Here is an 11,146-nt window from a genome sequence, read left to right on the forward strand (position 1 = left end):
GTCACAGTAGAGTATTGTTAAATCACGTTTACCGAAGCTTTGTGGCTCCATTACAAATCAGGATAAAGTTTGCAAGTATTTCTAGTTTTCTTAGAAAGTTGAGGCCGAAAAAGTAATTTTATTAGTGATATCAAGATTTTAAAAATTGTACGTGTAAAGTCATAATTCCGTTGTAGTCAACCAAAACAAACTTTTTATTGATTGAGGTAGTAGTTAGAAAGCTATACTCAGATAAGCAAGTGATGATTTTGACCAGCAGTTAATCAGGTGGCCATATTTTCTTCATTTACCTGTAGTCACGTGGTCGGGGATACTTCGGATTCAATGGCCGAAGTATCCCCGTGGAAAAAATCAAACTTAAACAAAATCTTATTTTCAGATCTTTTGAATAATTTATTGGATTTTAAAGACATAATGGTTCGGACATATAAAAGAAAAACAAATATTCTGTATTAACTGTCAAATCAACTCAAAACGTCTGCATAAAATTGCTGTCCGAGATGACCCCAGACATGTCCGAAATTACCCCGGTACCGAGGTGACTTCGGACATTTGAGGACCGTAGAAATTATGCTTTTTATAAGCATTTCCGGTTTTCTGAAACAAACGATACTCCTACCCTTTTTTGGCAAAGCTTTAAGGTTTACAACAAAATAACATTTACGAACTTGCTGTGTAATTTAAAAAAATATGGGCTGTTTTTAAAAAATCGTCCGAGCTATCCCCGGTCTCCCCTATGGTATACCGGTATACACATAGGCCTATTTAACAGTTAGTAAAATTATCCGGGTGTAGCCTAACAGCCTGCAGTGTTATGTGCATACACGACAGCTGCACCACCAATATACAAATATAATAGGCCTACTGGTATCAAACAACAACAAGGTTCCTTCAACTGTCACTATATAGGTGATTGCTACTGTATTACACTTGAAATTTTTTCCTAAAAAAGTTAATAATACGATCATTGAAAGCAATAAATTCTTGGCAAATTGAGGTGAGATTGATCGATCGATCGATTGAATCTTTATCCTCGGACTGGGAAAGCTTCTTGCAGAGCTTAATCCTGGCAGTTTCGCATACTTGTAGGGGCTTTGAATCACTGACGCAGGCCCGGTCACCGAGATTGACAGAGTGAAGTTTCTGATTGTTGAAATCTTGTTGCCGGGAAACTATTCCATCCATTAGATGCCGCTGAATGGAGAGCAGTCCTCAACGTACGCTGCTCAAGCGCACACCACCAACCTGATCGATCAAGTTTTTGTGAATGTGTTCAACTGTTCATCTTATGGTTCAAGTGCTCTTGGGTTAATCTGCTTTTTAAGTAATTTTTCACCAGTCTGTGGCACGAAAAAGACCTTTTAGCAGTAGCATTAAACAGGGATTTTCAGGCAAAACTGTAAGTTATCAGTTTTGATAGATTTATGTAAATGTTTTATCTATTTTAACAGCTTGAGTTCGTTTTCGAAAGAATTAACATCAATATCCCCATCTAGCCTGGTTTAAGTAGCCCACCTTCTTTTAGAGACATAACCTAGTTGCTGCATCCTCTACCCTTGCTGCAGCTAAAATTACTTTCTCTATATCACAAAAAACTGCTGGTTATCTTGGTCAAATCTTTCGCTACCTTTTCAAAAATATTTGGCTTTCAAAATTGGGTGGGTCAGGCCCACCCAGAAAATAAAGTAGGTGGGCCCAGGCCCACGTGGTTCCTCCATCCCTGGGTATCGATGTATTTATTCTTCCTTTTTTGTTCTTAGATCTTTTTGATTCCTATTTTAAAACCATACCTCTGTCGTTGCTGCGAACACTTTACTTCATTTTATTTAAAAGCGAAACACTGTGCATAATTTTTGCATTACAGGCTCAGTACCGTACGTTTATTCTAAAGCGCTCGTGTTTTTGGTTTTTCTTTTTTTTTATTGGTTGTAGCCTAAGGTTCAGTCGTCCCCGCATGGCTTCATCAACTGGCACACCTCCAGTTGCTTTAGGTATGTGGAGCCAACTGGTTCTTTCAACTAATTCATCTAGTTTTTCTGCCAATCTCGGTAACCGGCCCTGCGACAAAACAAAAGCCTCTACAAATATGTGAAACAACCAGGAAAAACCTATCGAGGCTCGATCAGTCTCCCTAGATCAGTCTCAGGGTAAACATTTAAAACCAACCAATTATCCGTTTTTTGCTTATCCGACCAAAATTTTGAAAATATTGACCTAAGTAGACCGAATAATCGAGAAAGTGGACGTAGGCCTACTTTAGTTGTTAAGGTCCATGAATTGTATTGGAGGCTAAAGGGTATTATTATATGGAACTGTAGAGTTTTAGGCAATATAAGTTGGTGGAGGTACAAAGAATTCAGGACTGCTCTCCATTCAGCGGCACCTAGTGAATGGAATAATTTCTCGGCAAACAAGACTTCAACAATCGGAAAACTTCACTCTGCCAATCTCGGTAACCGGCCCTGCGTCAAGTGCCTCTACAAGTATGCGAACAAGTACCAGGAATAACCTATCAAGGCTTTGTCAGTCCGAGGATAAAGAATCAAAAACCAAACCAAAACCAATTCCCCCACAAACTTGAAAAAAGAAAACAATTACCTCAAAAATAAGATATTTCAGCAAGAAAAGTGTGGACTGAAAGTTGAATGATCTAAAAGTGTTACCGTTAGTGAATTTACAGAACAAAGTCAAGTTAATATTTTTGTTTGTTCTTCTCAAGATGTTTGAAACAAAAAAACTCTCTCAATCGCATCTCAGGTAGTCTTTTGCATGAGTGTACACTGTACAGCACATCATTGTAACCAAACAATTATTTAAATGATTTTTATGGTTTCCGTATAATTTTAATCCGTCCGATTGATATGTTTTCACAATCCGCAAAATGTCAAAAGTTGAAAAATGCAACAAGATTTGCAAGCAGCTAAGATCTGGCACTGATAAGCGTACTCACCCCTGCCTTAACATAGTCACGAATATAAGTCTTTCAAATCTAAGACAGGCTAGGTTAGAGAGGGAAAAATAATCTAGCGCAGTGAGATTATGACACGAGTTTTCCTGTCATAAATAGTCCAGAGAATTGATGAATTGTGCGATGAGACGCAACCCCCTCTACCCATTGATATTGTCAGTTTTGTTAATAAAAATGATTAATCCATAATATGCTCTGAAAAAAATGTATTTGTCATTGTAATTGTTAAACTTTTTGCAGCATGTTAGTGTATAGATTGTTGTCTAATGCTACTGCATATTTTAATAAAACAATTATATATCACTTTCTTGATATGTTTATATTTTTCAGTAGGTATATGTAGGGCAACCTATAGCATGTGGAAAGATATTCATATCTTGCTACTTGGCGAGCCAGGAGTTGGAAAAACTTCTTTGATTCTATCATTGGTCAGTGAAGAATTTCCAGAAGATGTACCTGGTCGTGTTGAGGAAATCACAATTCCAGCTGACGTAACGCCAGAAAAAGTGCCGACTTACATTGTTGATTATTCTGAAGTGGAGCAAGCTGAATATCAATTGTGTGAAGAAATAGGACGTGCTAATGTTGTGTGTTTAGTTTTTGATTTGACTGATTTGTCAACTTTAGAGAGAGCACGGCTTCGATGGCTGCCATTGATACGAGAATACTCGATGCAGCAGAATATGCTTCCCGTCATACTTGTAGGTAATAAATCCGATTTAATCCCTGACACAAAAATGTATGAAGCCATGCCAGTAATGAATGAATTTCCAGAAATTGAAACTTGTATAGAATGCTCTTCAAAAACTCTCAACAATGTTAGTGAAATGTTCTACTTTGCTCAGAAAGCTGTTTTACATCCCACCTGGCCACTTTACTCTCCCCAGGATGGATATTTGAAACCAGAAGGAAAGATTGCTCTTACTAGAATATTTAAACTTTGTGACAAGGACAATGATGGTGTGTTAAACAACAAAGAGCTAAGCCATTTTCAACAGATCTGTTTCAACACACCACTTGCTTCTCAAGCTCTACAAGATGTGAAAAATGTTGTGAAGAAAAATTGTCCAGATGGAGTTATAAACGAGTGTCTGACTCTAGATGGTTTTCTCTACTTGCATTTGCTCTTTATTCAACGTGGAAGACATGAAACCACTTGGGCTGTTCTTAGGAAATTTGGGTACAATGAAGTGCTGGCATTATCTGAAGAGTATCTGCTGCCTGAGATTAAAGATCCTGATCCGGACACTGTTCCTCAATTAAATGAGGATGCAAAGACATTTTTAATTGAGCTTTTTCACAAATTTGATAAGGACAAAGATGGTGCTCTCAATCAAGCAGAGATGAATGAAATGTTTGGTGTCTTCCCTTATGAACCTTGGGGTCCTGATGTTTTAAACACAGTGAGCACAAACAAAGCGGGTTGGGTTACTCTGAAAGGATTTCTGTCCCAGTGGATGTTGACTACTTATTTGGACGTTCCACGAACTTTGGAATACTTGGGTTATCTCGGTTATTCAACACTTCGTGGCAAGAAAAGTCAAGTTGAAGGAATCAGTTTTGCATCCAACAAAACCTCTTCTAACGATAAAACTCCTCGCCGTGTTGTTTACACTTGCAAGGTTGTAGGACCGAAAGGCATTGGAAAGTCAAGCTTTCTTCAAGGTTTTCTTAATCGTAAAATATCTTCCCAACAGTCTGCCAATCATCAGTCCGTGTTAGCTGTTAATGAAGTGCAGATCAATGATCATTTGTCTGTTTTCTTGCTTTTGCATGAAGTTGATTTGGCTGACCTTCTTTCTGCGGGTGAAGGATTATTTATGTGTGATGTTGTTTGTTTAATGTACGATGCTACAGATCCCTCAAGCTTCCAACATTGTATTGAAGTACACAAGCAGTTTGTAGCCAATTCAGATGTAGCCTGTCTTGTAATTGCATCAAAGTCTGATTGTAATGCTGTTCGTCAATTGTCACTTGTTCAACCTGCACAATTTTGTATCCAACATGGTCTTCACCCTCCCATATTTGTCACAGCAACACAGCCAGACACTTCTGTGTATAAGACAATAGCCACTTTAGCAGTGATGCCAAAGTCTGTTGATTGCGCTGGCCAATCTGTTTTAACCCTGTGCTTAAAACTCAGTGTTGCCACGGCACTTCTTGCACTAATTGGATATGGAGTTTATAAGTATCAAAGCAAGAACAAAATCGCATGATTGAGAAACTTTATTTATACTTTTTAAATTTTTGTTTTGTGATAAATGTTAAGAAAGTATGAGCAGAAAATGACACTGCTTTCTTGACAGCTATAACCTTTCGCTGCAGTGTAATTTCATCCTTAACAGCATGTGTTGATATGGCATCAACTTGCTTAGTTGAAATTGATTTGGTATTCTCAATAAACTAAAAGTAGACAAAACATAAGCAATTTTTGTGTATAACTCATTAACTCAACAAGTGTGAATACTTTATTGTTTGACTTTCTGTGTATCTGAAGGGAGTTTCCCGCTGCTAGTAATTTACCACATTATCAGCTAGATGGCTTACCAAAATGACTAGTGCAGTGGTCCAACTGGTCCATGGAAACTGAATTTTGTTGATTGCTTAAGCTAGCTGAGTTTTAATCTGAAAGTACCAGTGCCTTTGTATTTTTTGTGCAAAGGTATCAATTTTTGCGTGGGAATGCTACTTTGTTTCTAATGTTCTAAGATAATACTACAGCTGCAAATGATTTGCGTGTTATTTTGTGCATTCATAATCACTTTCACTTGCATTGGGTTTTTAACTTATGGTATGTATAATTTTTATTCTACTTCATAAAGAGTGCGTTTTTCATAGAACTACGTGTTTACAAAACCTCGCATTGCAGTACCATGCTGTGTCGCCCAGGTGCTTGAATAGATATAATGTTGAATTTTAAAGATTATATCGGCTCGATGATGTTTCTGTAAATAGAAAAATAACGTTTTGTTTCAAAGTTATACCACCACTTTATCATATTTGTGAACTTCAGCTTTTAAAAACTTCCTTAGCATAAATTGCTTTGCTTTCGAAGAAGACTTTCTTGCGTCTTGCAAATGCAATGAGCAAAATTAGCATGGCAAAGTTTTAAACCATGAGAGATGTTGTCACTTCTAATGCTATCATGTTCAAAACGATGCTTGTGATCATGCAGAGTCGTGGTCTTTTATTTGAACGCCAAAAGTAAATAAGAAAAACTATACGCGCTGGTCAATTTGCATCTCAAACTTGATGCTGCTTTAGCAAGTTTTATGTCTAGTGATATAGAACTGTGTCTGGTGGGACAGTCGAAGCTGGTGTTCTCAGTGTTTCTGGATCAAAAAATGCAATATTCTGATTGCCGTTTCATAAATCGCACTGGTCACGAATCTACCTGTGCTGCGTACTCTTCAAAGTTTCGTGTTGAAGAGATGATCCAAATAGCGACAAAGTTGTGTTCTCACGTATAGAACAATTTTGCTGCCACTATTGTCGCGATCGTTGTTGAATTTTATCACCCTGCTGCTTTGTCACTTGGATTTTTGATGCATTTCTTATCACTGACCTGATAAGCGCTTACTTTTTGGCATTGCTTAAGCGTCAACAAACATTGAAGCGAAGTAAAAGAGCATCTTTTGTCAACCTTGATATCCGGATTAATTTCAGTCACACATAGATGACGCTAAAGAGTTTTTGCAATAAATCCTAATTGTTATTACTTGGTAAATATAAGCATTAGAAATTTCCACCGTGAGTCCAGGAGTTGAGTGTACTTCAACTTTCCAATAAAGCTAGTTGTTGATTGTTCTGTCAACATATGTGTATGTACCAACGGTTTTCATTGAGTTTCACACAGGTCCCCTATTTTGAATAGCGCTTTGCTATAAAGTTTTAAATTTACAATTCTGTTGTTTTGCGTGCGTTGTGTATGATGCTGTGATGGTTTTTTTTGTTTGTCGTATCCAGGCTTACACCCGGTGGTTGAAGATTTAGATTAAGTGGACGGGAAGGCAAGGAAGCCAATCATCGTGTCCACCTTCAGGCATGCCTTTAAGTGTCCTGCCACAGACACAGCCGCATGCTCCAGCGGTGTCGAAGTCGAACCGGCGCCCTTTCGATTGCCGTTCCAGGGTTCTCACCACTCGGCTATGCAGCCGACTGTGATGGACGATGGTGTTTCAAATGAAAGCTTCTCTCTTGTGCCGCAGTCTGTCGTGATGTCAGCTTGATTCACTTAGTTATGTTTGATCTGCTCTCTTCTTGAGACCGAACTTTTTGGCGCCATTTCAAACTTGACTGCTACAACGGAAACTGGACAACTGTTACGTCACTTTTTCGCATCACCAGCAACCGAACTCCTTAGTAAAATGTGAGATATTGTACTGATCCAAAGGTTTCACAATTGTCTTGATGTAGCCTATACCACTATAGTAGGCTATATTTCTATGTAGTTGTACAGGGTTGTAACAGCACAGAGTAAAGCATTGCTTGGTTGTGAATACGTAGGTTAAAAGTTTTCGACAATCTGTACGTCGACAATTTATTTGCAAATCTCTACTTTTTTGATGTTTGATTTATGACTTTTCATTGTCACGCATGGCTGCGGAGATTTTTTTCATTGACTGCATTGTGTGGCCGATGGTTTTCGAACGTAATATCACATGCTCTGAGGATTGTTGCAGGTAACTTTATCTTTGGATCGAGAGAACTATTTTGGAAGATCAAACCTTACAGATAGCCATCGACACCAGTATTAAAGCAGAACGCAAACTTAGTTATTTTTTCCGTTGATTCAAACATTGAACGAATGCACTAAAAGGATTGACAAACTGGTTGAGTATGTTTTATCAGAAATAACTTTTGAAGTTGCTCCTACCCATTTCACTGCGACGCCACGATATTGTGCATTACAAGTCTAATGTTTTGAACCTTTAGTAACACCCAAGTTAGTCGTTGAATACAAAAATAAATCCTTGTCTCTGAAACTGTTAAATTCTCTGTCAAGCTGCAGAAGTTTGGAGTCAGGTCAGCTACAGATGCGAACATTGTTTTTGCTACTGGAGTTTATTCCGTGCGAGAAAGCTTTAATTTCAACGACTATTGTTGTACAAATAAAGACATTCAGACGAAAAATTAAAAAGTAGTAAAAACGAAGCTGTCATTTCTTAAATAGCAAGCATTTGAAGGAATGCCCGTTGACGAATGGTGTCCAAGAAAACGTCATCAATAGAACAGAGATGGCATTCCTGATCCAGAGTATTGCATGGTGTCTGGAATACAAAAAAAACAATAAGCTACATTATAGTTTACGTTTTGGACAAGCAAACAATCCAACGACTATACTAAAACTATAAATCTCTTGTTGACAAATATCATCGACACGAGGTTGACAATATTTGGATAAATATATCAATTTTAAAGCATTTTATATCGCTCTTGGTTTATGACGTCACTGAAAATGTTGCCCCTCCTGGAAAAAGCTTTGCCCTTTCCTTGTCCCCCTTGTAAAATTGGTCTGGTTACGCAAGTGCTCAATACTTATCATCATCGAGGAACTTGAATTTTATGCTCTTCCTAAAAATAAACTTGTCTTTAAGAAGTAAGCTAAGCTTGGGAAAGCATTCTGGATGTTGCGAAATCTAAATTTCTGTGTGTCTCAAATTTATTTGTTTAGTTCAGAACCCCTGGTTTAATTGCAACAAAACACTTATACAAGCTGCGTGAACAGTGTGAATGAATTCCAATGAAATGAACCATTCCAAAATGAAGATACGCAGAGGGTAGAATGCCGCCAACAAAGTATATTAGTTACCGTTAAAAGTTGTGCAGTCGATGTTGAAGTCGGGGTCGAACTGTTGTCCACGGCTTCCCATTAATTCTTCACCGTTTTCATCTACACACCAGCACTCGTTCAAAAATCCGTAGCACTGCTTTCGTTCAAACTTTCCGTCTTCTGTGCACTCCGGAATGAAGGCATCAAGAGCACCCGAATAGGCCTGAGCCTCACATTTAGTGGCTGAAAAGATGTTGAATATTGCAATGGTTGTCAGATTGACAGGAATTTTCTAAAGAAACTTTGATTATGAAAACTTATGAGATCTTATGAAATTTGATTACGAAAAAAACATTTGTTTTATTACCGTATAAAGAAATTCCCATTTATTTAAATTACCGTACTTGACACGCATTTATTCATCTATGAAGTTTCACTTCACAAAACTGTATTGACCTAAAGCGACTTATCACAATCATAGCCATTTTTTTTTTTTTGAAACAAAGAGTACAAAAACCGTTTAAAATGTTGCCTCATCTTAAAGCCAATGTTGAAAAAAAAAAGATGAGCTACTGAGCAATCGGTAGATGCTTGAAAAAGAAGATGATTCCTAAGTTTATTGCTTATTTAGATTTTAGAATAATTTATTTTACTATCTTGCAAAACGAAAAAATTTAGTGTCATGCACTGAACACTATTAGCTATTAGCTGTACTCCCCTTTAGCAACTGTCAAGTTTAATCAACTTTATAAATATCAGCAAGCCAACAGATAACGTCAACACGGTAGGCTAGAGTTTTTACTTACAGTAAGTTATAGTTTTTGTACTTTCTAACAAAACTTTCTCAACGATAAAACAAAAAAAAAAGCTTTAAATTTGGTTTCTATAGCTAAATGTATGATTGAACAATCTCTTTGCTCCTTTTTTTTTTTATAATTTTTTAGCAATTATTTACAGTAAGTTAAAAAAGTAGAGATCCCAAAATGTACTAAACTCTCAAGTTAAGAAAACGTTCCTCTTGCAAAATTTAAAAAAGTAACAAACGGCGTCCAAAAGAGTCTAAATGCAAAAAGAAAAATTAGATTTTTGTGCAATAAATTTACTTCTGCATATATATCGCATATTGCTATCGCCACATTTAGTTTTATATTTAAGCATTTTATTTAGCGTATGACAAAAGAAACGTAATCTTTGGATTTTCATATCATCCCTATGTAAAGTAAGTTATAAGCTAATATTTTTATGAATCCTGGCCAAGCCAACAAAAATCTGTCTTGTTTACATTGATTTAACATCTGCAGAAGTTAAACCAATGTAAAAATGATTGATTTTGCTGATTGGTAAAAAAATAAAATATTGTAGCAAAATGTTTAACTTACGTCGTCGGTCTTTGATGAAGGCAACAGATTGAACCATAACAGACAGGCACAAAATTATAACAAGTCGCATCATCATGACGTTAATACTTAGTATGTACTTTTACACTTTTTGTGAAAAATGGTTCAGATCCAAGTCGTGGAGGCCTTAAATAGTTTTTGCGTGTTTTGTTCTCCAGAGCAATAGCCCCCTGGAGCGACGCAATGATAAATTAAAAGCTTTAAAAGAAATAAAAGACTTTCCAATATTTGTCCACTAACTCTGTTCTGCATGTACGTCGCAGATGTGCTTTCTAAAATGACTATTTGCGATTCAGCATTATCAAAATTAAATGAATTGATTGTAATTCATTGTTTTCAGCGTCACCTGTTATTCCAATTCAGAGTTCTAATGTGTCCCTGATGAGATGCGCACGTGTAGAAATCAGGTCAGCAGTGCTTGATAAAGTTTTATGCAGTTTTCTGTCTTTAATGAAGTTAAAAATACGTAAAATTTACTTTGAAAAGATTTTTTTAGATAGTTTAATTGAAGAGACAAAGATTTCTGCCCGCAATGATGTCTCTTTGGGATTGATTAGATTTTAGAAATCTATTTAAATTTCATAGAATTTTAATTAGGAATGTGTTGTTTATTGCAACAGCATTTTAGATGTTCTGGTGCGTGGTAAAAGAGACGAAAATATTCTTTCAATCTAATTTGTTTGTTGGAGTTTAGATGCAGGGATGAGAGAAGCTTTCGTTACGTTACAACGAATCTCATTTGCTGTGACTCTTACAAAAAACTATTTTTAAGCTATTAATTTGCATCTAATCAAAGAATTCGTATCAAAATTGTGGCCAGTGAACTTATCTCAGCAACTTTTGTCTCTCTGGCAAAATTTTTTTTACACGGTAGGCGTAGGTTACTCATATTGCATCCCGAGTGATAAACAAAGATCGTAGCTTTTTCCTGTAAAGTGTGAACTATGCAACCCTGACTATGGCAAAAACAGTATTTTTGCTATGAATCTAATGTGGTAGAAAAAAATC

The 11,146-nt window shown here is 36.7% G+C and overlaps 2 protein-coding genes across 2 annotated transcripts; one reads left to right on the top strand and one right to left on the bottom strand.

Moving 5' to 3' along the window:
* The first annotated feature begins 3,313 nt into the window (after window positions 1–3,313).
* Window positions 3,314–7,944, top strand: LOC145779948 (mitochondrial Rho GTPase 1-A-like). Its single transcript, XM_082591643.1, has one exon. The coding sequence runs from the start codon at window positions 3,325–3,327 to the stop codon at window positions 5,182–5,184; it is 1,860 nt and encodes a 619-aa protein (XP_082447769.1). The 5' UTR covers window positions 3,314–3,324; the 3' UTR covers window positions 5,185–7,944.
* A 138-nt stretch (window positions 7,945–8,082) lies between these two features.
* Window positions 8,083–10,231, bottom strand: LOC145779958 (testican-1-like). The gene is made up of 3 exons (XM_082591655.1): window positions 10,121–10,231; window positions 8,781–8,984; window positions 8,083–8,238 (listed from the first exon to the last, which is right to left on the bottom strand). The coding sequence occupies exons 1-3, from the start codon at window positions 10,194–10,196 to the stop codon at window positions 8,192–8,194; spliced, it is 327 nt and encodes a 108-aa protein (XP_082447781.1). The 5' UTR covers window positions 10,197–10,231; the 3' UTR covers window positions 8,083–8,191.
* Window positions 10,232–11,146: the final 915 nt, after the last annotated feature.

Source organism: Aplidium turbinatum, chromosome 1 (genome assembly GCF_918807975.1).
Source record: "Aplidium turbinatum chromosome 1, kaAplTurb1.1, whole genome shotgun sequence".
Taxonomy (NCBI): domain Eukaryota; kingdom Metazoa; phylum Chordata; class Ascidiacea; order Aplousobranchia; family Polyclinidae; genus Aplidium; species Aplidium turbinatum.

Excerpts from the sequence above, each read along its gene's own strand:
- LOC145779948 (XM_082591643.1), top strand. The coding sequence starts at position 3,325 with ATGTGGAAAGATATTCATATCTTGCTACTTGGCGAGCCAGGAGTTGGA.
- LOC145779958 (XM_082591655.1), bottom strand. The coding sequence starts at position 10,196 with ATGATGATGCGACTTGTTATAATTTTGTGCCTGTCTGTTATGGTTCAA. Across the intron at positions 8,985-10,120 it reads CTTCATCAAAGACCGACGAC|CCACTAAATGTGAGGCTCAG; the intron begins GTAAGTTAAACA and ends ACATCTTTTCAG. Across the intron at positions 8,239-8,780 it reads CGACTGCACAACTTTTAACG|ACACCATGCAATACTCTGGA; the intron begins GTAACTAATATA and ends TTTGTATTCCAG.